The following is a 25,735-nucleotide window of genomic DNA, read 5'->3' on the forward strand; positions in this document are numbered from 1 at the left end:
GCAATGGCTCTTCAGTGTCTGCTGTCTAATTGGAGCTGTTTTCAGACCTTTCACGGATGAAGAATGCAGCAAGAGATTGTCCGGGTCAGACGCATTCATGCAAGAGGCAAGAGAGTAATGTATAAATTACACTGGAGATATCACATTTTACAGCAGATCAACAATGGCGTCGGCTCTCATCACCAAAACTCTCGAATCTCATCTTTCGAAGTTTACATCTTCGTCCGTGTCTTCTATGCCTGTGACACCTCTTTTTAATCCTGAGATATATGTATCCTTTTTCAACTTTGCTTCTGCCGTAGAATCTTCATCTTCAATTTCCCGCAGAACTCTCACATGGGCTCATTCTCCGGAGCAGGTCACTCGGACGTTTGCGTTCTCACATGCAGCCCCTCCAGGTAATTTCAGTGGAAGTCTGAAAGCAGCTCAAGCTGAATGTTCCAGTGTGCTTGTTGCATACCTCACTGTTTTCCATTAGTCATGTTTCTTCTTTCAGTTGAAGCTGAATTATCCATTTACTTCTGTTGCTCCTGCACTGAATCTCATCACTGATTGGAGTTGACCACATGAATAAAAACAACAATATTAGCTCCAGTATGTGGATGCAGCTGAGCGTTGTCGTCACCATCACCGGTCGCTCTTGTGTGTCGTCATACCTGGAGCCCTGGTGACCCAGGCGACAACAGTACGACTGGCTGTCTCCTGAAGTTTCCAGCAGTTGTAGTCTATGGCGAACACAGATCTGGTTGTGATTACTATAACGGAGACAGTAAACCATGACACAGCATGAGACTAATTTGTGGTGGGGGAAAAAAAAGACCCGGTCCTGTCTTTATGGAGTCGCAGTTAACTACAAAGGACACATTAACCTACGTGAAAGAACGTTTCGGTGGCGGAGGATCTGAGAAGAGGAGCGGCCACAAAAATGGAAAGAGAAATTTACTATTAAGTGCCCCTGCGTTAATATTAAGATGGGTGACACCAACATTAAGTGTCCTAAGCACTGGGCCTCCACGAGATGCTCCAGCACAGATCCTAGAAGCATAAAAGAATTAAAAGAATTACAAACTACAGAATTAAAAGAATTTCTGTAGTTTGATATTTCGGGGATGGTGGTGGAGCGCGCTGGGCTTCCTCAAAAACTCCATATTAGGGCTGTGGAGGTTATTGGGATGCAGTGAAAGGATAGTGAGAAATGTGATTGGTTCTCATGAGGTGTTTGTCTTTTCTCCTATAATTTCCTGATGCTGGAAGATATTGTTGAGAGAGATGACAAGATGACGAAGTAAAAAAACAAAATTCTCAGGGAGCTGCTTGTTTTCAGGAACGCATTTCTAATGAAGGCTTTTTGAGCCATAGAGGCACTTGTATTATTTATGCTCCTTCACTCATCTATTCAAAGTTTCCTCTAATTACCTGTGCCAAGGCGGTTATGTTTTCGCCCATTTGTGTTAGTTGGTTGGTTTGACTGTCAGCAGGATTACTAAGAATCGGCGGAGCAGATTTCCTCAGAATTTGGTGGAAGGATGGGACATAGGCGAAGAAAGAACCTAGAAAATTATGTTGAAGTGCAATAGATGTCACGTGTCACATACAGAGCAAATCAACAGGGTCGCAGGGGGAGCTGGAGCCAATCCCAGCTGACATTGGACGAGAGGTGGGATACACCCTGGACAGGTATATTGAAAACATTCCTGAGAAACAGTCTCACATAAATGGAAAGATGTATCAATGTTTCAGGGATTATTCATGGATGTTGATGGAAAAAAACACATTAAGGGGACTTATTTCTATGAGTGTGTGCAAATAAATAAATAAAATGATTTTTGAGTGCCCCTCTAGTTATGTGTCATTGCAATAAGCCCTGACTGAACCACTTGACTCAGTCTCCTTAATTACATCACAAAAAATAGAAAAACAAAATGTGAAAAATGCAGAATTAGTCCTATTTGTTTGTTTGCTCACCTGTGTGGATGTTGTGCCTCTCGAGACAAGCGTCCCTCTGTCTCAGAAGCCGATCTAACTGCGTTAGAGTCTGAATTTTCCAGTCTGGTTGGACGCCCAGTGAATCAGCATCAATAAAAATGTTAGGGCCATCATGCCCTCTGCGAGCCAGAATCCTGTGCTACGCAAGCAGGCAGATAAAGTGGGATCGCCTGGCATATCGTCTTTCTACGACGGCATGAGTGGTTCATTGGGACACTTAATCCTGGTCTATTTGTTTTGAAACCCAAATGTCTTTTTTATGGTAAAAACCACAATATGTTGAACATGAGCCGGAAAGAGCATCCTCGCCGCGAGGCTGCAGGGGTATGGGATAACTAATAGGCATTGTAAAGACGCCTTAATTTTTCAAGTCTCCCATACAACACAAACAATGTTTAGAGAAGTGCTCAGTCTGCCCCTTAATCTTTGGCTGCTGGGATGTTTTTGTCTCCGCTGCGTCTTCTTTTCAGTTTTAACTCCTTTGAATCCACCTCTTTGGGTCAAATGATTCCCTGGCTTCACAGCAGTTCTGTGGTGGCTCCACTAATGGCGCTGTAATTTTGCATCTCTTTGAAGTTCTCCCCGACCGTTGTGTTACCTGAAGTCTGCTCTTCTCTGAGGTTTTGGGATGGGGCAGGCTCGCTACCCTCTGCAGCCTAATTAAATGTAATTGCTCCATTTTGTAGTGGTGCCCGTGTGGAGAGGGGAAGCCTTGTAATAAGGGAGATTGCGTGAAGGGTCCGAGGATCACAGACGCCAAAGAGGAGCCACGAGGAGACGATCGGAGACGCTTCCCCCTCTGTCGCCTCCTCTGTCCTGAGCAGACCTAGTCATTACCCCCTCCACTCTTCAGGCTCTGGCTCTGTCTCTCCTTTCCACTGTTGCTCTCTGTGCCCCTCTTGCTCCTTCAACCTCTCTGTCATCATCAGTCTTCTGTCCATTCACAGCACGGCAACAGTGTTTTGCTCAATATTCCACTCAGACACATGCCTCATTTGCAGTTCCTTTGTTTTGCACCCTGATCTTACATCATCTGGACGTGAATCAGGGATTCATGTTACTGCTTGAGGAAGAATCCTGCGTGTGTGCAGGAAGTGTCTGGTATGATCTCTATGGCATTCCCTCAGGTGGCGTCACGGTTGTGGGTGCAGAAGCCGGAATTCTTGGAATCCTTCAGGTACCTCAGGGACTCCGTAACTGAGTCAGACAGTGAAATGGGCTGTTTAGCCCCCTGACACTGACTGGTGGAGCGACAGGAGACACATTCTTTCCGGGAAAGAGGAGAGAGAAAAAAAAGGAAATTACAGAGCAGGACAGAGACAACATGACACACAGAGAGAGGGAGCGCCAGCACGACCGTGACCCGGCGGGATGACAGGCTGACAAGGGATGTGTGATGATGTGTGTACTGTGGGTACAAAGGTGACTTAGATCGAAGGATAAGTATTATTCACCCTCTCTCTGTGTTGTCTCTTTTTTGGGGGGGGGAGGTGCCTGAAAACTTTCCAGTGGGGATGAGGACATTCCTTCGTGCTGCCTGAGCTCCACATACTTCCCCTGCATCAGGGTGTCCAGTGATTTGCCTCCGTCGTCTTCCTCTCGGTCCTCCTCCACCCGTCTTCTGTGCTCTGTGGTGCCAGTGCGTCTGCCACACAGCCCGTTAAGACTAATGCGACACAGGCTCCGGCTCACATTTCAGCCTCACATAAGCACCCCTCTCCTCTATACTTCACCCCCAGCCGCCCTCCATCGTCTTCCTCAAACCGACCCCCCACACCCCCATTTCCTTTCTTCCATGCTGACCAGGACCTGGCCCGGGAAGTGTACATTTGATCAGAGAGCACAGATCAATGGAAGCGTAAGATCCCAAAGGTTTAATTCGGTGGTTTATGGTACAGGAAAGTGTCCGATAAATGATTTTGCTGCTTGTTGAAGTAGGTTGGGAATGTGGAAATGAGTGGCAGTGGCCAAGCTTCTGCTCAGATGGGGTGTATTTCTGTGTGTGTGTGCTTGTCTGCTTCCCTGACAGCGAGAGTAGGGGTCTCCAGAGGAGCAATGATAAAAGTCGAGAGGGGAAACATCAAAAGTGCGGTGGGGAACTGAGTGTGGTGAGATCGCACACAGCGCCGGGCCTGCTGTCTCTCTCATGACCTCCCTGTCATGTGGCTTCCATGAGAACCAAACATCCAGCCACAGTTGTTTCCATACAAAACCGACCCGCTTTGGTGATCCCGATGCCTTTTTTTTTTCCCTCCCTCTCTCTCTCCTTCTTTTACTACCACAAGGCTAATCGTTTGGCTGTTTCTGCACGGCTGCTTTTTTTCATCTTATCATGTGTGAAAAGTCTCGCTATCACACACAGTGGCAGATTCTGTCATTCCCATTTGCCATTGAAAGAAAAAAAAAAGAAAAATGTCACGACTATCTGTGTCATCACGGCGACGCGAGCCAAATCCTCTGAGCTCCGTGGTGGATCCCTCTCACTCACAGTCACACTTCTGTCGTGCATTCAGGAAAACACTGTTTCAGCAAGTTACGGCGAAAGAGAAAAAAAAAAGAAGAAGATGCTTCTCGGAAACATCCGTGTTGTGTACGTGTGCCACTGCGCCATAAATCTGCCAACCTGATCACGCTCCTGTGCTAAACAGGGGGCATAACCAATTAACGAGGCCTACACAGTAATTAGCTGTCTGCGTGTTGAATAACTCCTCACTCCCAGTTCCCATTAGTGGCTTATAGCTGCAGAGGTTCGTAATTATACCATGAACTGTATATGTGCTTGATTCTTAATTATACCGTCCATATAATTATAGATTCATGCTTCCTCTGAAACCTGTTTTGACACATATTTTGTGAGACTCTTGTGATCAGAGATATCGGTGTGTAAATGTTATTGAGTCAGAGATTTCAGGACATCTTTTGGCAAATATTTTTTGTTGCCGCCAAACATTGGGTAAAAGCTGTTTTGGTAAGAAATACAGGAAACGCACATCCAGCCCCTCCTCTCTGAGAATGACTCTGACCGTCCCTGTGATAAAGCAAATGAAGCAGTTCTCACTTATAAAGTAGCTCATCTCATTCCCTGATTTTTCTATTCTTAGCAAACATGTAATGTTTTCCTTCTTTTTCCTCCGCGAGTTGAAGCATTCGCAACATGAAACTGCATATTTTCTAATCATATGTCTACTCCATGATTAGTGCCTCTCAGTCAAAGTATAGTAGGTGCCCTGGAATTTCTGTAATTGTTTGAAGTGTAAAGTGTAAAATCAGCATCAGATGGCATTCATTTATGGGCTTATCAAATCCAGATGGAGCCATATTTTACGCAGCGTGATTCAAATATCCATCTCTTTGAATCTGCTTGCAATTACAGCATTCAGTGCATGTTCAACAGCCTGAGAAAAACTTGGTCTTTTTGGATTCAGTGGAACACAAAAGCCGGGTGAGCTGGTAACAACAGGAAAAGACCACCCCGGCTTTTGACTGTGAACGATATTATGCGTCCGTCAGGGCTCAGCTACATCAAAGCGAAGGGAGACAAACACAACTGCGATCGGCTTTTGCGCCGTGTGAGAAAATCAGAAGTGTTTTGCGTGCGGTGGCGTGAGTTAATCTCTCCTTTTGGATACACAACACTGGTGACATTCACCCGGAGGTGCACGGCGAGAAGCAGCCCGTCAGGTGAAAAATGGCGAGAGAGCCAGACGGCCAATCAGAAAAAGTTGGAAAACTCCAGATGTTTGGTGAGACTGAGAAAAACAAGAAGTGTCCCCTGTCAGAAACTGTCCTCAGGCAACATGGGGTTGTAATTTCAACCCCATTACGACGCATTATTGTTAATTTGTTTAAAGACAAGGAGCTGTTGTTTTGCGAGAAGAAGGCCTATTGTTTTGAGAGCGGGGTGTGGAAGGGGGCCGACGTTTATCTGCAAATGTTGGCAAATGAAATCGATTCTTTATGGATGGAAAATATGTGTTTAGAGCTGATTAAAAAGACAAACTACAGATATAATGAATTAGAACAAGTGAGTTCCTGCTGCGGAGAAAATAGGCAAAGAAATGTGTAAACATCTTGATATTAAAGTGTGAGTAAATGTCAGAATGGGGATGGCCTGTGATACAAATCATGTTTTAACCACATAATGAGGTGGTTTAAACGTGTTTCTTTCAGACGACACGGCGAATCCCAAACACAGCAAATCTGTTGTGTATCTTTCTCATGAAGTTCAAAAGGTAAAGCTCCTGATCAGGTGACAGGTGGCTCAAGGAGGTTGAAACCGCATTAAAGTCTCTCTTTTAGTTCCTTTCACTTTCAAATATTTACTGTTTTAAACGTGGAAATAAAGCAGGATCAAGCAGATAATGAGAAATGTGTGAAAAATAAGTAGAGGATTTGCGGTGTAGTTTTGTTTTCCTGTTTTTATGCATGTGATTGGAAAGAAAACAGGGATCATCAGCGAGCATGTGGACACAGTAAAGTTTCTCACAGGAGCAGAGGTGCACCGCTGAGTGTTGGGTAAGCTTCCCGGGGGTCAAGAGGGCAACATCTAAATGAAAAAAAGGAAAAATATAATACGCACTGGCCTCTCTCATTAGAGTGCAGTGCACCGTGGGGACTTCCTGGGTTAATAACTGGGATGGGGTTTGCATTACTTTGTGTCTCAGCAGCAGGAGAGGAACACAACCCTTTAATACAGCAGCTTCAATTACACCACATCAGGAAAACGATGTCCCCTTAGATCCCATTAACAAAAATAATACTCAGAGGCTGTGCGCTCGTGCATCCGTGCGTGTGTGCGTGACAAACTGAAAGGGAGTTAAATTTGGTTCCTAGCGCCCGCTCCAGAATTCATAAATTTCTCAGAATTGCCCTTTAGTCGGCACTGGAAAGACTGAGGTGCTTAAAAGCTCCAGTGCACCAACATCTGTTAAATTGCTGCCATTGATAATCATCACAACTACCGGCGAATTGCTGCATCTTATCGTGGGCAATTAACAGAATACGGAACCTCGAAAAACACCCTCAGGCTGTCTTTTCTCTTCCTGAATTTCTCTCCCTCTTTCCCTCCCTCCCTCTCTCTCTCTCAGACATATGCAGCCTCATGATGCCTCTTGTAGTGAATGCCCATTGAAGGAAGCTATTTTGCCAAATGCCAAAGTCGTTGAGTTGCTTCATATCCTGTCAGATAAGCGACCACAAAGAGCTCTCTCTTTTTTTCCCCCTCTCTCTATCTCTCTCTCTCTCTCTCTCTCTCTGTCCCCCCTTTCTCCCAAAACGCTCCTAACATCTCAACATCCTCCTCTCTTCCTCTCCCGCTCTCCCCTCCTACTCCTCTTGTTAGTTGATAAAGAGCGTTGTAATGTCAGGAAGGACACACATTCCTCACAATGTACTCACAGATCTCTGAGGAGCAGAGGTTAGCTTCCTCGCAGTGCGTGTGTGTGACAGATCAGAGGGGAGGAGAGGGGGAAGAAAAGGAGAGGCAGAGATGAGAGGAACAGTAACACACAACGTTTGAGGGGGGAAACGAGGAGCTGAACTGAGAAACGTACGTGGTGTAATGACAGAATAGAATGAACATTGTACACGAAATTTGCTGATAGTAATGATAAATATTTTAAAAAACATAACAATAACAACATTATATATTTATGAATGCTGGTAAAATAGTGCATGGTGATAAAGTATTGCACAGTAGCAGAGGTAAAACACTATTGCACAATCAGGTTTTTAGTTTGGCTCAGTGATTAAAAACAGTTTTTTAGCCTGGAGGTTCTTTTGGGGAGGACCGAGCCGCTGCGTCTGTGCGCACCGCCACAGCTGAAGAAACCTGAAACACAAGGAAAACAAGACAAATTTCATAATTGCACTGAATTCCCAACAATATCCCAACAACCTGTCATATAACTGCATCTTAAAGTGTATTAAATTAAAACGAAAACAAAGCCTTATCATAAATGACCCACTAATTATAGTCTTTATATAAATGAATCAGCTTTTCTCCTCGGTGGAAAAAGCTGCAGCAGCTCGAGGGCCCAAACTTTGGCATCCTGCTGAAAGTCTCACAGCTCCTGCACAACATCCAAAGTGCAAAGTCCAAAAAAAAAGTATGTTTATGTGATTGCACCGTGGGAGTCAACAGTAGCAGGTTTGACTGGAAATTACATGCACAGCACAACAACAACAAAAAAAAACCTCTGTGTCTCCAGCCGGCCAGTGTTTCAAAATCTCCCTTGTGGCAACACTTGGACGCCTCGCAAGTAGAACGCTCAATAAAAAACAGGCTTGGTTCTCAGCCCCAAAACCATTAGTAGTGAGCTGAGGCACTCGGCGTGGTACAAAGGCGTTAATTACCTCACTGCCTGTAAGTTTCTTTGCAGTCCTTTTTCAACCCTCTTTTTTTTTGTAAACAAGGTTGTTTGGAGAGGACAGTAAACACCTGTGTGCTCGGAAACATCATGAGATCCGGACACTCGGATGCTGAGGACTCTATCTCGGGCTGAAGTGTAATGCAGCTGGTGCTTGGTCGCAGACTGATCTCTGTTATCTCAAAGAGACTTTTCGTGGTTTGTTTTTTTGTCTATTCAAAGATCTTTCATCAGTTCATTCTCTTTAATCTTTAAGCCACAGTTTGGCTTCTTACTCATCTCCAGATGCTCCAGCTGTTGTCACTGACTCAATTTGTCCGAGCGAGAAAACAGGGACCCTATTCAATAACTTTGTTAAAAATGGCACCAATATCAATTTCGCATTGTTGAGACCCTCCCGTTTTTTTAATAGATTTTCACTCAGAGGATTAAAAATCACTGAGCTGAATTTTCTTTCCATTCCCGAACAAGTCAACCTCAGCTCTTTCTCATTAGATTTACAATCCATAAAATTTTACAGTCCATAACTGCCTCAGGTTTATTTTCATTTTCATTTGCACATTTTCAATTTGTCAACATGTACTATTTCAATGTTGCTGCCCTGCTGACTCTGCAGAAAGCAGCTGCTATATATGTAGGACGGGCGAGAAACAGTGTAACATATGAAGCCGTCCCAGTTTGGCTCCTATCAAAATGGCTGAGATGCTTGTGGCTTTGTGATTAAGCTGCTGCAAACCACATAGCCCAGGGAGAGTAAACCCAACATTTAAACCAAAACCCAGATACAGGCAGCATGGGCAACAACAGTGGCATATTAGTAATTACCCCAAGACAAAATGTCCGTCATTTGTGTGTAACCAACATTCAGGCAGCTTCTCGGCACATGGAATTAAGTCTGGGAGGCTTGAGGGGCTTTGGGGTAGTATTATGCAGCTATTTGACAGCGCTGAATCGTCTGGAGGAATTGCGATGACTTGCTGTAAAACTGACTTGCGTAATTAATGTTGAGATTCTCAGCGTCACTGTACTGTTGACGCAACTTTTTTCACTTTTATTTTTCCCTGCACATTTTCCATTGCCCTCGCTCCCTCTCATTAATGCAAATTCGAGCAGGGATCACCTGGTCGTTGGACTTCAAAGCGAACAGCAATTGGATATCAACAGCACCATCACTTACCAAGTCCCTGTGAATCCCCCTCTGACCAGTGGGACCTTGTCTAGAGGGGAAAATCACCCATCTGTCCGACAAACGCTTCCATATGGACACAAAGAGCGGGGAACATTCTTGTGGAAATGAAAGCAGGTCCTTTAATCTCAGAGACATAATCAATAAATGATAAGGGCCTGTAGCCGCGGGGTAAAGCAGTAGTTTGAAGATAACTTAAGACAAGATTAGTGATGGGACAAAATGAGGTGGTGGGGGGTGATGTTGAATTAAAACATTATGCATGGAGGACTTGGTAATCATGGGTTCCTATCAGGTCTTTAGATCACTTCCTGCAAGCTTAGCTCAGTCGTATTCAAGTGATCATTGTTTTATCTGGAAGGAATGCTAATTGGGGTTGTAGAGAAGCCAGCCTTTGCCGACATCACCAAAATACACTTTGTGGTTAGTTTAAATGAGACAATAGATGCCTTCACAACAACTATTATGCAAAGGAGACACTGGAGTACCAATTTGGAATGCAATCTCCATCTAGCAAATATTTACCAGCAGCCAAAGATGGAGGAATGGAGCCGAAAAGACAGCTAGCACGGTTAATGACCAGTATAGAGAAGGGCTGAAATGTACATTTCAGTAACAGGGAGTTAGACTGAGGCTTCTGAGCACATTTCAAGCCCCTCGGGAATGTGCAGCGTCGGACATTTGATGCGCAAGATAACCAAAGTAGTGGGCATTTTCAATCAACGTGTCAGTCGAAATTTCAGTCGAGGTTTCAAAAATAACACCAAGGATGGAAGGAGGTTTTAGGCTTGGCTTTGATTTCATGGTACTATATAGAATTATATTTGAGAGCTAGGATAATTTGTTCATCTTTGGAGCTGTTTCTAATGATATGGAATGACGGGTGTTACTGGTCTTAAAGTCCCTAAAAATAGAGATGCTTATTTGCGATCCCACATTTGGGCCATGCACACAGAGAATGGCAAACTGTGACACCAGGCAAGGAGACAAATTTTCCCTCTGTTATGGCTCATTGCTGAGAATCTACTCTAACAAGTGTGGCAGCCTCTGAGATAATAAATATGGAAATATATAGTTCTATCATACTGGTGAAGAACGTCATCAAAACTGAAGGTCGAGAGCTGAAGACATCGTGATTAAATCTTAACTGTAAAGAAGCTTCTGTATTGAATTTTTTCCAGGAACCTTTCATTTTCCTTCAATCCAAAATATACCCACCTATTCCTTTGTCAAACATGAGGCCTGTGGCCCTCCGACAGATACATGTGTAGTTAGAGGTTTGTACCAGCAGGGGTATGTGTGAACGTATCCTTTGGATGTTCACAGTTTATCAAATTATGGGGAAAAGATGTCACACATGATAAGCTTAATTCTTTGTCTCAGGCTGACAGTGGGTGCTGGAATGTGTGTACGTGATTTATACCTTTCTCTTATCATCAGCTGAGAGAGTGACAGTAATATGATGTTTCCCACCCACAAAGAAAGAACAGACACATGCAGTCTGTTACCTCAACACGGCAACTTGCTGCAGCCATAGGATGTTGCCAATCATTTCCTTACCCACGACATAGACAATGAGCGTGCTGTGCCATTAATGTCTGGTATTGTCAGTGGAAGAACCAGGCAATATGTAAGGGAATAAAGCAGATTTGCGTGGGGCTGTACTTTGTAGAGATCTCGCTGGCTGGAATTAACATTGAGCCTTTTTAACTTGTCCTCTTGGTGTTTACAGGCCGAATAGTAAACGTTAGCCGTGAGGAGGAGAAGAGCTGTGCACACGTCTGCAGAGAGAAGTGAACTTGACCAGTTCACTCACATTTACATTCACTGGGTGTTTTCCATCTGTCAGCTCATTTAGAGCGCCTCTGATGTTGGTGTGAACAAATCAACATTTAGATAGCGTACTAATGTGCCACTGAGAGGACCCTCTAAAGATAACTATCTTTGATATGACCCCCTGCGACTCACACTGTCCCCAGCTTAGCCCCACCGGCGGGGGCAAGACAATCCAATCCATTTGCCCCACGGGGAGATCAAAGGTCCGGCCTCCTCCCTTTCATTCTCCTACCAAAGACTCCACCTTTGTAAAGTCCCTACACAAATGAGATTGTGCATTGGCCATTTTCTTTGGTGGGGTTAAAGACGGTGTTTTTGAAAGGAGGGAAAACAAGCACTGACATTAAAGAGTTTGGTGATGAAGGAGAAGAGATGGGCCGAGGGGGGGGGGGCTTGAAAGAAGGTGGCAAGTGGCAAAAAAAAAAAAGCTCTGATTAAGACCTGATGACTGTTAATGGGACAATGGTTTAACCGCTGGAGCCATTACTGTGCCATTGTCTGATAGGATGCCTCCCTGTAGTGTAAATGTATGCCATTACACAACATTCGGGGCTTTTGATGTTGCTGCTTAGGCACAGAAATATTTGTCCATGTCTCAGACAGATAGACTCATCTCCTGTTGAGGATGTTTTATGAAAAGACACAAGGGCTCGGAAACACCTTGAGGCACCAACCCCTGCTGATAACACACACTCACATCGGAGTTTGTCAATCATTGGTTAAACTGTCTCTTCTCTGTGCTGAAAGTTATTTTTCAGTATAAGGTTTCTGTGGTCGCCTCTATTCAATCAGCTGTGCTAATTGACTGTGACTCCATAAGCCTGCCATCTTTAGACGTTATATAACTGGATATAACTTCATTTTCTAACTGAATAGCAACGCGGTCCGTGTTAGTTTTCCAACGACTCTCTCACTCTGCCATATATTTTTTGACTTCTTCGAAAACTTCGTGAGTAAATTATATGTGTGAAGCAGCTTTGCGCAATGTGGTTGTGGCTGAGGCAGACTTTACATAGCAGCCAGGAGCCAAGCCAGCTCTGGCCCTGGCCCTTGTCCTAGCCCCAGACCCATGCAGGCCGCCAGCAGCAAGCCTCTGGACCAACCATAATGAAGAGCAGACATTTTTATCCCCAGCTGTAACTCTGTACCCCCACCCATGATGCATCTGTTCACTCCCTGCTCTGGCAGCGTGGGCAGACATCACATATTGGGTTATAATTTCTATAAAAAATATGGGCAGCTTGTTTGTTTGCATTGAATTTGTCACAGTTGTGTAAGCCATGGAATATGTTCCACATGGTGGATCTGGAAGAGAGTGTGGGAATCCACCTGAAGGACGCAGGTGGTGGAGGATGAAGTGAAGTGCTTACATGGTCCTTGAGTCTTGCCACCAACAGCCTCTCGGGGGAAAAAAACAGGAGCAAAGGGTAAATAAACACGTACACGAGTCCAGGACGCAGCAGAGCATAGCAAAACAATGGCTATTGTGGTCAGGTATCTCTGTCACTCAGTGTTACCGTAACAGGCGGCTTACTCAACATGATTCCACCACTTGTTTCTGTTTCAGCCCAACGCGCTCACCAACTGTGGGCCTTCACAGCTGACGCCAGAGCAGCTGAGCCTCTTTCATGTGGTAAACAGGGACACGAACAAGGCATGACATCATCAGAGAGGGACCTGAAACCACAGAGGAGGTGTCAGCTGCAGATGGAGGGAACACCGGGATGGATCAAACCAGTAATCCATGGGCCTCCCCTGGTGAGCGAACCCAGTGACACGGCACTTTCTCTGGGGTAGAAGTAAGAGACGAGCTGGGCCTCATGGTCGCCACATGGAAAGACCCACACACACATTAAATGGAAATGTTTAACAGGGATGATGCTGATATTTTAAAAGAATAGTTGATGCTCGGTCAAAAGAAAAGATGTTTATCCTCCAAACTATGCTTCTCTATGCGAGGTAGATGTGGCTACAGTAGGAAGGTGGGTTGCCTAGTATTTAAATTGGAATCAGAAAGTTAGCCTAGCTCTGTAAGGAAACAAACCCATCTTCTGTACCCATTAATTTACAAGTTACAGTATATCTTGTTTGTTTAATCTATTATGATGTCCTCACCATGAAGTTGCCAACAGAGAACTTAAGGTAAAGAGCCAGAAGAAACAGTCCAGCCCATAACAAAAAGATGTAATGGTGTTTTTTATCTATTTATCTAACTCATAAATGCACCATTAAGAATGAAAGCCCAGAGAAAAGCTGGGCTTGCTCTCTACAAAATAAAATGAGTTAACGGTATTTAGACCTTGTTGAACAACTGCTATAAGTGGGTGCAGCATCCCAAGAATAAGCGCCACTAATGGTGCCATTGTTCATCTATAAAGACCCTAGAAAAAACGTGTGCTCACCAATCATACACGATATAGCTGGAGACACTTCACAGAAGTGCTGAGCAAATACATCATTAGGTGTTCTTTCTCAGAAAATACCTATCTGTGTGTGTGTGTGTGTGTGTGTGTGTGTGTGTGTGTGTGTGTGTGTGTGTGTGTGTGTGTGTGTGTGTGTGTGTGAGCCACGCTTGTTTATTCCCCTTGTATCCAGCCTTTATAAAGACATCCTGACTCCAGCTCAGTAACATTTGTGATGTTGATCTTCAAATCTCGTAAAACAAACATTTGCCCTTAAATTATGTTCAAATCTGTGCAAACTGCAGAGACAGAGAGGCAAAGAGAAAGCAAACACAATATACACACGCAGCAGGTGAGTAAGAACAATTGTCACTGGTGCTTAAGCTGGAACGTAACTTGAAACTAAATCAAAGTACAATACGTCATCGCCTCTCTGTCTGAGAAAACCCTTGTTCCCCCTGTTGTGTTTAAATCAGCGGGAAGCTAAATCTTTGGGGCAAACCTGTTCTCCACCTGTGTTCACACACTCAGCGCTTTGTGCTCAATGAGTTCTCCTTTGTTTAATTATTATTTCCCAAGGACAGGGAGCCTTCCAGTTATTACTCAATCAGGCCGATTGACATCCCCACAAAGATGAATGGTGAGCATTGTTAGGCTAGTGATCATTGCCAGCGCACAGAAGTTTGCACCTCCTAGTGAAATTTTGTTTATACAAGGGCTTGGTTTGGATCTGAAGGCTCATTCCAGAAGTATGCCATCTCTTTGACCGGATAAAATAAATTATGCACTGCCTCTGTGCACTCATCTCTTTACCCTTTCATCTCTTGATGGTTCACTCAAGAGTTTTGATAAATCAGCGATGTCTGTCAAGGGTGTTTGGCAGCGCTGTTGGAATAACAATGACAGTTGCGGCAGGTACTCAAGCAGAGAGAAGTTTTATTGTGTTTTTATGGGAGGTGGCAAATATATGCTGGGACTTACTCCTTAGTGTGTCATCGTAATACACTTCACTTGATTAATAAAAAATAAAAAAAAGAGTCTTGTTTATGTTTGGGATATGCAATTCAAATACTCATAAAATGCATTGAATGGAAACAGTGTTATTCTGCAGTATCACGAGTCGTAACGTGCACAACGCTGAGACAAACGTTTGCTGAAGCTCACAATTTTTGAAAGTGTACAACGTGCGTCTGTGAAAATGCTGTTTCATTCTTGTGGTATGGCCAAAACCAAATGTTGTTGGTCAGGATGCCATTGCGTGGGCGAGTGTGGTGTTACTCCAAACCCTCTCACACCCCAACATTTACCCATGGAAGGGTGTGTGAGTGTGTGTGGACATGTGTGGACATGCTTAAATGTGTAATGGCTGTTAGGTGGCATGTGGGGACAAGAGTGTATGTGTCTGTTATCGTCATCATGTTGTTTTTGGTTTTTGCTGTTGTTTCTTTGGAGTCCACTGAATGCACCGTAGCTGCGTGTGCGACACACACACACACGCAAACACACACACACACACACACACACACACACACACACACACACACACACACACACACACACACACACCCACACACCCACACACCCTGGCTTTCCTTGAGTTAGGACACATGCCTGTGGCCTGTTAGCCTGTGGTTGGTGTAATGATGACAGGCGCAGACACACACAAACACACACACACACACACACATAGATTCCAGGACCCCCACAAACATGACTTGGCTCGGCCTCCATGCTGCATTGTAATGCTGACAATGCTCCCATTACTCTTAATTACTCTGAGGAATGGACACTAAATTGTTTAAATAGAGTGTGTCTCTGTATGTCTGCCTCCCTGTCAATGCATCTCTCCTGAACAGTGGTGAAACAACTATTCAGATTCTTTACTTCAGTGAAAGTACTGACAGCACATTTAAAAACACTTTATTACGGGTAAAGGTCCTGCATTCAAATCTAGACCAGCACTCAGAGGAGCGCAAACCTCCGCCAAGGCCCAACAGTCCTATTAAATTCAATCAGCACTGAATTTTACATGCACATAGATATCAGTTCACTAAACATGCCTGATTTTTATCATGTATACCCAATCAATATGCACCAAAATTTAAGGAGTTCTTCTCTGACTCAAATCCTTCCACCAACTTTCATGATAGTCTGTCCAGTAGTTTAAGTGAACTGCTGCTAACTGCTAGCTGCTAACAGAGAAACGCATATGAAAACATAACCTCCTTGGTGAGGTAACTAAGTTAACTTGTTTAAGTACAATCAGCAAAATTATGATATATATATATATAAGTATTATATAGATATTATATGTATCGCTAACAATTGCAGGTCGGTCTAGTCTTTCATCTTCATATATTATATTGTAGTTTTTTTCGGATGCATTTACATGCAAACAGCTGATTTTAACAATTATTTATCGTGTTCAGTAGTTTTACGTCCTGATACATGTGGCATTGAAACATCTTTACAAAGTTACAGCAGTCAGCAGCTTTCAAAAAAACTGAGGAGGAAAAGTACCTTTATAGTATAAAATGAATATTATCAAGTGAAGTACAAGAACCTCAGACTTAATCCTAAATACACTTGAAGAAATGTACTATGTTACTTTTCATCACTAATCCTTGATGACAGTTGGAGTCAACCTCACCTTGTCTTCCGTAGACAAACTTCAAACTAATGTCTGTGGATGTAAACAGATAGAGAGGTTACCTGGCAGGGCCAAATATCAAGAGAGCCCCGCGCTCCTTTTGATCTGACACGAGAATTGAGCAGAAAGTACAGTAATTTCCTCACCATCTTCTAATCTAAACAGGTCTAATTACAGACACCAAAGTGTATTTGGGTGGATTCATGGCCTACACATTAGAGCGCATCCCTTGCACAACAGCCAGGAAATGGGGGTGTGCTGTGCAACTGGAAAGATCGAAAACCGAGATGTTTTTTTTCGAGAGTTGCATCACAAGACGTCCCGTGGTACACCTCATTTCATGAACTCCAGTGTAGCTTGAGTAAGATGAAGTAATTAGAGGCTTTAGCTTGGATAGCTAGCTATCTGCTCTTCTGCACATGAAGGCAGGGACGTTATAATTAGAAACTATCCAGCAACACCAAAGGGTTAGGTGGCAAACACTCACCAGGACACACATACTTTGTTATTACCTCCTTGCAGTTATCATTTGATATGGCAGTATCCTGTCCTGTTTGAATGTTCGTCGGATGACATCGCCCCTAAGGACCATCCTCTGCTTCCCTAGCAGGATGTGGCCTGTTGAGGCTCCACTAATCACCCATTAAAGTAGTAGGTTTGTTGTCAGTGTGTTTTCTGTGACTGTGTGTCTTCACATATTTCAACAATTGCGTGTAATGACTTTGAGAAGCGTATCGGAGCCAAACATTTAAACCCTCAACTCAGCCTCGACCAAGGACTTGAGCTTTTAAACACCAATGAGTGATCGTTCAAATAATCTAAACTGAATATTTGGGCTAAATGGTCTCAACTGTTGCAAGTTTGCTAAAACAATTTTCCCAGTAGACATTTCTTTTGTCGAGCAGTAAAACACTGCTGCCAAAAATGAGGGGAGGAAAGAAGGAGTACGGTTATCACATGATGTTTAATAAAAACAAATATATTCAAATTTTCTATATATAACATTTTCTTATAAAACAATATATATAACACATTTACAATGCAGCATGCAGCACCATGTCTTTATAATACTGGTGTTGACAGATTCCAATAGCTCAATTAAGTGCCACCTTCAGGATAATATTTACAATACAGTAATTTACTGCAATAACTGAGGTTCGAAGTTCCATAAAAAGAGAAACAAAAAACAGCTCTGCCATCACCAACGACATGAATCGATACTCCAAAGACTTCTGAAATGTCACTTCCTAACTTCCGACTCCTCGTCTGTTGATGGGGAATTGGATCAGTCCATCTTGCACTGTTGCATCCCACTGGGTGTATCACTTTTCAAGGAATCATGTCTATCCTTCCGGGTGCTGGACTTGAGTTAGCAACTTTGGCAGGAAAGAATGTCTTAGGTGTTGGGTGTCACTGTGTGTGTGTGCGTGCGTGCGTGTGTGTTAGATAGAGTTAATGTGTGTGTCAGCATCTCTGATGTATGCAAGGCTGAAGAGTGTTTGACCCAAGGTTTTCTAGGAGTGTGTGTGTGTCTGTGTGAGAGAAAGAGTGTGTGTCCACACGTTTGTGTCAGCGTCTCTGACAGGTGTGTAGGTTCCGTGCTGCAGTCCTGCTGACACTCAGGTCCCGCTCCCCTTTCTCCTGTCGGCACAACAAGCCGTCGCCACAGTCGCAGCGCTGGAACAGCTCCAGGCCATGGGTGCCTTTCCTGCGGTGGCGCGTGCACACCTGGCCCTCCGTCAGCACGGGCTTGCAGATGCGAGACCAGAAGTGTCTGGCACAGCACAGACCCTCTGAGCAGTCTGCAGATCTCAGACAATTGTCCCCCTCCTGGCCTGGAGTCAGGGAGAGAAGAGAGAAAACAACACATTAGAAAACATGCCACATGAAACAGACTTCACTGAAACCATCTTGTGTTGTTTCTTGAATGTAATAAAAACAGAGGATTCCTATAAGGACACTCACCTTTCACAGCATGAGGCTGATGGACGTGGGTAGTGGGAGGCTTCTTGGCTTGATGCTCCATGGTGTTGTTGTGTTTGTGCCCGTCAGTGATGATGGATGCATTTGTGCCTTCTATATCATTTGCCTGGCATACACCTTAAAAGGGCAAATGAAAAAAAGATTTAGTCTATATATATATCTACACAGTGAATATTGAGCCCTCCACTTATGTTATTATTATTACATGAATATTAAATACATGCAAACTAGTATGGCAACAAGAAAACTATCCTGAGATCAACATCTACTTCTTAGTTTTTATTTCAGATGGGATGCCTCTGCTCACCATTGCTGCAGCGGGTTCCTGCACAACACATGGAGTCTCGTGCGCAACGCTTCCGGCTCTTACGGCAGGGCAGACAGGCGCCTCGGGCGTCATTGCAGAATTCATCACCTCCGCAGTCTTCATCGTCAGTGCAAACACCCGGCTGCAATAATATAAGATCAGATAAGCGTGTCATTTAAGTGTTTAGATGTTGTGCCTGCCTCTAGAACGTGCACGTACGCAGCATTTGCAGTGGCGCACAGATTAGTTGACTTTTACGCACGGGAAAGTTCATTACCTGCAAGGTGTCCACGGGCAATTTGTGTGCCATGCCTCCGGGGGGTGAGGTGCGCGGACTCGGGCTGACAGTGTTGACGCTTTTGCCCCCCGAAGCTCCGGGTAAGTTCTTGATGGCGTTGGAGTTCATCAGGACTGTCCCGGCGTAAACGTCCCCAAGGTATCCAAACAGCGTGAGATACACAGCCAAGAAGCGGTGCGCAGACGGTGAATACATGGTTCTCCTCTTAAAAGCTGCAAACACTCGAGAAACAAAAATCCCTGAAAGGAAAAAGACCGAGTGACAAAGTCCAGAGCGAACCTGAGTCCTGAATCCCAAAGTTTTCCAAAGCGCTGCGAACACGATGCTTGGAAGTCTCCTGTCGCTCAGGACTGGGATGATCTCTTTATACATGTGGACCTGTTTGTCTTCCCGCCCCTCGCTCTGCACAACAAAGGCGGAGGGTGGAATTCCACTGTACGGAAATGGCCTTCTATTCTATACAGGACCGCGTTTCACGATGTTTGTGCAATGTTAATGACCTGCAGAGTCTGTCTGAGAGCCCATCACCTATAGTGACGCAGACTGGAGAGAAGAAGCACATCCACAGCGAGGACTTGCTCAACCTGCTTAGAATAAAATCACATTATTGATTTTTTTTAAAAAAGTAAATAAATGACTCATGCTTCCTTTTTATGATTATTATTTTTTCTTCAAATATCTGTCATTGTGTGGAAATGTAGTTATGTGTCATTTTCTGCTTTATTTCAACAAGAACGTTTGTGGAATAAAAAATGTGACAGTCATCACTTTGATAATAAGCCTAATTTATTATGAGAAGTTTTAAATTATATTGTTTTCACAGAAAAAAGTTTATGAGGCCAAACGAAACTGTCACTATTCATTTTAATCAAAGTAATATTCTGTTTTTCCAATTATTGCCAACTGTTACGAATAGTTTAATGACTTTCATATAATTGATGATTCTAAAAGAACAACTGTTACAAAACATTGTAAATGTGAAATATCTTTATAAGTGTATTAAAACCTCAGTGTTCCTCACAATGTGCTATTTCGTGCGTCTCTTTCTTCATAAACTCCGCCACACCTCCCTCCCTCCCTCTCTCTCTCTATAAAGGCTGTTTGGTTATTCCAAGTTTCTTTGACATTCAAGTAGCCTAACTGCCCTTTGGCTGTGAAGACGGTGATTGAAGTCACTTGCGTCGATTAACTACTTCATTTGATCCCTGTGATTGCGGAGGGGGGCAATTATCCTCCAGAGTGTGCTTGATTACACCAGTTACGGACATCAATGTGAAGGATATGCGGACCATTAAGGGGTGTGAAAAGTTTACCGAATTAATGGACTTCCGTGGCGAGGCCTTTCAGGCTCGACTGGCACGTTGAGATTAAAGGGGACTCTGATCTGTCCCGCGCCCTGACCCTGTGGGATCACCCCCTGCAAGAAATGGCCACAGCGTGTGTTTCACCCAAATTTGCCAGCTAAGCTTTTTCATATCTCTTCCACTAAACAGTTGTTTTGTGTCAAGATTGGTCTTTGAGCCTCTTCTTCAAGCCTTCAAATTATGAAAACAAATGAAACAGCATTTTGTGGCAAATATACGTTTTTATTTCTGGGAATGGATTAGAGACACAAAAAAAAACATCAAAGAAAACTTCAGAGAGGCTTTACACGTTTATTTATCCACAGTTGCAGGATGTGTGATAAAGCTCCCAGGTGCTGATGTACCTGATGGAAACGAGCCCCTTGAGTTTCTCTCAGAAGATATTTTGGCACTTGGACGTCATCTGCTGGTCATCCGTGGCCCGTGTTTGAGTGTGTGCGCGTGTTTGAGTGTGTGTTTGAGAATGAGATGCGTGGTAGACACCTGACAAACACACTGTGGCACTTTTGAATTGCTGTATATCTTTTGAAGTAGCGCTTTTATCTGCACTTTACTAATGTCAGTGGTGGTAAGGTGAGCCCCTTTGATGCACACTGATCTCCTTTGATCTCGCAGAAGTGTCACCCTGTTGTTACGGCTGAAGCCATTTCCCTCTGCCCCAAACAGATTTGTTGTGCGAAAAACACCAGAGAAGCTGAATCATCCGCACTTACCGCAAAGTGGATGACATAAACTCGGGAGGACTGATCATTAGACGCCAGGCAACCTCCGCCAGTTCACGTCAGGCTGCAGCCAGGTCTGTTTCATACCTGCAGCTCCCTCTTGTGGCACATACGACAAAAACAATCTCACTGGCATCAAATAACTAAGAGACGAACACCACTCAAAAGTATTGTTTTTACTCTATAATTTTAAAAATCTTACACGTGGCACTCTGCAAAATCAATTTACAGCAGGATAAACAACATAACACAAGGCAAATATCAGGTAACATTGCAAGAAGGCGGTCAATATAAGACTCTGAATCAGTGGTTTATAAAGTGATGACATACATAAGGCTTTGTGATGACATAACCTGCCCTTAATACAATAAAATACTTGTACCTACAGTATTAAGATTCCTTCTCATTTGTAGCCATCAATAGTTTTCATTGATATATGCAATCTTAAATGTCAGTAGGAGTGTGAGTTTAGTTTCTTGGGATGAAACATGAGTTGTGCTGTTCCACTTTCTTCGAACCAAACCATAAAAGGAGAATCTAGATGATGATGATGCATTATGATCAGTGCTATCGTACAGTCAAAGATTGTCAACAGTGGTAAACAAGAATATCATTTTCACATTCCTGAAACATTCAAAACTGCAAATCATTCCTGCCATCTCTAAATGCTCAGATTTGGTGGAGGTTTGTGGACTGAATCAGATGACGGATGGTCCCTCTGAGCTGGGATTTACGCTTCACTTCATATCAGACCTGCTGTGGTTGGACTTCATATACAGTATATCACATGATTAGATATGTAGAGAAAAGCATGTCATTGCAGCTCTGTTGGGTATGATGATTTTTTTTTCTTTTTCACTGTTTATAAATGTTCCTGTGAGAGAACTTGTCTCGGCAAAGCAGGAAATTTATCTCATACACAATTTATCTCGCCTTCAAATGACTAGAAATTCTCTTTCCAAGGTGATTGATGTATTTATTAGGTATAACAAAGGATGAGAAGCAGCCATCTAAGAGGACACAAGGTTTTTGAGGTGTATATGTGTTCATGCAGCATCGAAAAGGTTTCGTCATGATCGTTTTTATATGCCATTGATTTAAGGCACTTACATTACTTCTGATTGGGGCGTGAGAGGTGATGAGCTGGGTGAGAGATCGTGGTGGGATAGTGGTCAAAGGTGTGAGTTTCAGAAAATATAATCTCCTTTTGTTTTGCTGTCTGCCTCCAGGAGACGTTGTATAATCTCTATGACATGTTTTTAAGTTAAGTTAAGGTCGCGGTAAGATGATGTGAATGTGGTCAATGTTGCCTTCAAAGAAGAGGATGGTTTAAACCTGTTTAAAAAACCTTGAAAAACACCACTTAGCACAATGCAACATGGCGTCAAGTGATACCAAACAAATTCTTCACTCAAGTTTACAAATCGACACAAGTCTCAGATTTTCTAAAGAAGGAAGTCAAGTACGTTTACAAAGAAACCAAGCACAAAGGAAAATCACTATACAGAAAACAATAACCAGTACTGTCGCGTCACCAATTGCTTATTATAATTCATCATTAACAGCACCAAAGACATTGAAACCATGTTCACAGTTATATCAGAACTATACAGGAGCAAACAGACCACGTCCCGTTTGGTTGGATGGGAAGAGGCATTCGGGTGATAAAAAAAAAAAAAAAACGAAATAAGAAGTACGTTGGTAGAGAAGCTTTATATATGTGATTAAAAGCATATTAAAGAAAAAAAGTGAGTGTGACTTCATCTACTGACGCTTGAACTAAGCTCTAACTGGTGATTTTCTCAGTTAATGGTCTTAAGTGCATAATGACAGATTGTTTCGTGGAAATACTAATTGACATTTCAAGTGTGTCGGTGTGTGATTCATTAGAATTGGAGCAGGGCACTTGAAGAGTCACGTCTGGTTCCACTCACTGCACAGTGTTTGTGCTTTTCAGGGTATGTTTATTCTATATAAAGGGTACTAAGTATCTGATTTGTGTGACTTGTAAATTCAAATACTATGTACCGTACATACTGTGTCCTATGAGGATTTGAATAGAAGAGAATCAGCGACATTCAGAATAGTCTTGAGCACTTGATGCCGGGTTTACTTGCAAACCGTGGATCTCTGAAGAGGATTTGAACCTGTAGCGAGCGGCCGCGTGTCAAAAACCAGGGAACGACTACAGTAACATGTTATAACCTCCCAAAGTCCACCACATATTTCACCAAATACTGCGGAGGATAGAACACAGAGAAAGAAAATTCAATCATCAGCCTCCTCTCTTGTTCAGCCGTCCATCATTACACTTTTCAGTCTCTTATTCATCCTGGAACTTAGACAAACTATCAAACATTCATTCACCCATTAAACACCTTTCCACGTTACATAGGAAACTCTGGCTCCATCATCAGCCTCTGTCGTATTGTGTGTATCCCTGCACTTTCTTCGCCGTTTGCCTTCGGAGCCGAGCGTAAGACAACACTTGAGAAGTGCTACAGCAGTCCCATTATAAATGCTTGATCCAGAGCCACAGTGAAATAAAGGCATATCGGTGACCCAGAAGGTTTGCCATCCATCTGTCCATCTTCTTTTTCATATCCTCTCTTTCATTTGAATGCAGTTTTTTTTTTTTACAACACAGCCATGTCCTCAGGATGGCCTCGGAGCCAACAAAAGACAAGTTCCTTTTGGTTTTAAGGGGGAGAGGAGGACTTCAAAAATCAACATCCCAGCCCGAGTTGTCATCAGGAGGCGGGTCCTCGTTGTCCTCCGGGAAGTTGTCAAAGTTACTTGTGTCGACTGCTGATGTGACCTGGTGGAAAGACAGAAAATTCATCCACATTAGACAAAAAAAGACAAAGAATTTCAGCTTCACCAACTAATCTAGAAAAGTAATTTTGTATAGGCAGTCATATGTGCTGATAAATAGTAGTTTGATATTTTCAAATTCAATTTTAAAAATTATTCTCGACTTTTTTTACTTTATTCTCTAAATGGAAAGTGTCATATAACTGGCCCTAATGATTTTCTGAAGGATTCAACACAGACGAGCAACTACAGCAGTTTTCAGACATGAAGTCCGTAAAATTGACGTCATCAATGTGCCCACCTCTACACATAATCCTGAGGTATTCTCACATTGGCTCACTCGTACTTTTACCACAGTTGTTACTGGGGATCTGGCAGGAAAAAACTGACTCGGACAATTGCATTTGCACATACAAAGCAGCCAACACAGTCCACACTTACATTAGGGATAATAGGAGGAGTCAATGTCCCCTTCTTCAAGCCTTCCCAGTTAAAGCCCTCAAACCATCTAAAAGTAAAAAAAAAAAAATTCATATTATGTTAATAATTATGTTTCATGCAGAGTTGTAAAAATAAATTACTCAGAGGATTATATGAATTTATGAGCGTGCTTACTTGTGCTTTTGGATGTCTTTGACACCGTTTTTCAAGTTTCCCAGTCTTTCAGAAGGATTATCCCTGTAATAAAAAAAAAGAAAACCACAATGATTCAGCAAATAAGACCATTTAAAAATAATGACTCTGTCTTTAACTGCCAGAGGCACCAACACTCACCTGCATAGCTTTTTGATTAGGTTGGCAGCATTTTTGGTAATTTTCTTTGGAAATTCGATCATGTCAATGCCTCTCAGGATGATGTTGTATGTTTTCATGGGATCAGGGCCAGAGAATGGAGGGCTAGATGAAAGAGGTAAACATATTGTATGGATCATTTTCTCCTAACGCGACTTTAATTAAAGCCATTAAACTGTTTACTTGTGTACTGATGTGTTACGTTAGAATTCGTCACTTGTTTTCAAGAAATTCTCCAAAGTTTCCAAATACAGTTTCTCATTTATTGATGTTTCCTTTGCTGTACATGGCAACTTGCAGAATTCATGCCAATGCCGAGGATGACATAATGAATGAGTTTTCATGGACGTGCCCGGGCTTGTGTGTACCTGCCAGTTAAGAGCTCAAACATGAGGATTCCTAGGGACCAGTAGTCAGCTGAGATGTCGTGGCCCTTGTTCAGGATAATTTCTGGTGCTACATATTCTGGCGTCCCGCAGAACGTCCACGTCTTCTTCCCAAACCCGATCTTCTTGGCAAAACCAAAGTCCACCTGAAGAAAAGAAAGAAAGTGAATCAATACAAACATTACAAATCAACTTGGTCACATGTAAAATAAAGGAGAAGTTGGAAATAGTGTACTTGTTTAAATGTTACACCATTTCACTTAACGCTTTGGATGGATAGCAGGTAATATATACAGCGTGTTCTTTATACTTCAATTATATTTAAATTTATTGCAAACATTTCAAATCTCATCCTTCAACGTAGCACCAAAAAAGGATGAGATTTACACATATAAACTGAGAAAACACAGATTTTCTTTTGGGTCCTTTACTGGGTTGGGTAACATGCAAAAAAGTTGTGTAAAGGGTAAATGAATGGGTATGAGTAAAACACTGGGGGGGGCAGCGGGTGAGAACATAAGTAGTTATTTTTCTTGAGAAATCAGGAATTAAAATGATGCCGCAGAACTTTTAACGTCTAAATCCTGTCCGCCACAAGGGATGTGTTTTATTGTGAAAGCCTAGAATGTTTAACCAAAGGC

The 25,735-nt window shown here is 43.0% G+C and overlaps 2 protein-coding genes across 3 annotated transcripts in view; both read right to left on the reverse strand.

The window, feature by feature from the left end:
• Nucleotides 1-17,538: 17,538 nt before the first annotated feature.
• LOC118119189 (dickkopf-related protein 1) lies at nucleotides 17,539-19,366 on the reverse strand. The gene is made up of 4 exons (XM_035172917.1): nucleotides 18,996-19,366; nucleotides 18,719-18,860; nucleotides 18,394-18,528; nucleotides 17,539-18,263 (listed from the first exon to the last, which is right to left on the reverse strand). The coding sequence occupies exons 1-4, from the start codon at nucleotides 19,209-19,211 to the stop codon at nucleotides 17,998-18,000; spliced, it is 759 nt and encodes a 252-aa protein (XP_035028808.1). The 5' UTR covers nucleotides 19,212-19,366; the 3' UTR covers nucleotides 17,539-17,997.
• Nucleotides 19,367-21,263: 1,897 nt separating this feature from the next.
• Nucleotides 21,264-25,735, reverse strand: part of LOC118119306 (cGMP-dependent protein kinase 1) — a 79,014-nt gene continuing 74,542 nt past the window's right edge. For both annotated transcript variants that reach the window (XM_035173144.2, XM_035173142.2), the window contains exons 14-18: nucleotides 25,077-25,240; nucleotides 24,691-24,813; nucleotides 24,532-24,594; nucleotides 24,358-24,424; nucleotides 21,264-23,920 (exon numbers count right to left, since the gene is read on the reverse strand). In XM_035173144.2, coding sequence (XP_035029035.1) covers nucleotides 23,822-23,920; nucleotides 24,358-24,424; nucleotides 24,532-24,594; nucleotides 24,691-24,813; nucleotides 25,077-25,240 — 516 coding nt within the window. In that variant the 3' untranslated portion in view covers nucleotides 21,264-23,821. The remainder of the gene's footprint in view (nucleotides 23,921-24,357; nucleotides 24,425-24,531; nucleotides 24,595-24,690; nucleotides 24,814-25,076; nucleotides 25,241-25,735) is intronic.

The sequence above is a fragment of the Hippoglossus stenolepis genome, chromosome 12, assembly GCF_022539355.2.
Source record: "Hippoglossus stenolepis isolate QCI-W04-F060 chromosome 12, HSTE1.2, whole genome shotgun sequence".
NCBI lineage: Eukaryota > Metazoa > Chordata > Actinopteri > Pleuronectiformes > Pleuronectidae > Hippoglossus > Hippoglossus stenolepis.

What these genes read in the sequence shown, in the direction of transcription:
- LOC118119189 (XM_035172917.1), bottom strand. Translation starts at nt 19,211, where the DNA reads ATGTATTCACCGTCTGCGCACCGCTTCTTGGCTGTGTATCTCACGCTG. An exon ending in TGCCCGTGGACACCTTGCAG is followed by an intron (nt 18,861 to 18,995) that starts GTAATGAACTTT and finishes ATATTATTGCAG; the next exon opens with CCGGGTGTTTGCACTGACGA. An exon ending in AGGAACCCGCTGCAGCAATG is followed by an intron (nt 18,529 to 18,718) that starts GTGAGCAGAGGC and finishes TGCCCTTTTAAG; the next exon opens with GTGTATGCCAGGCAAATGAT.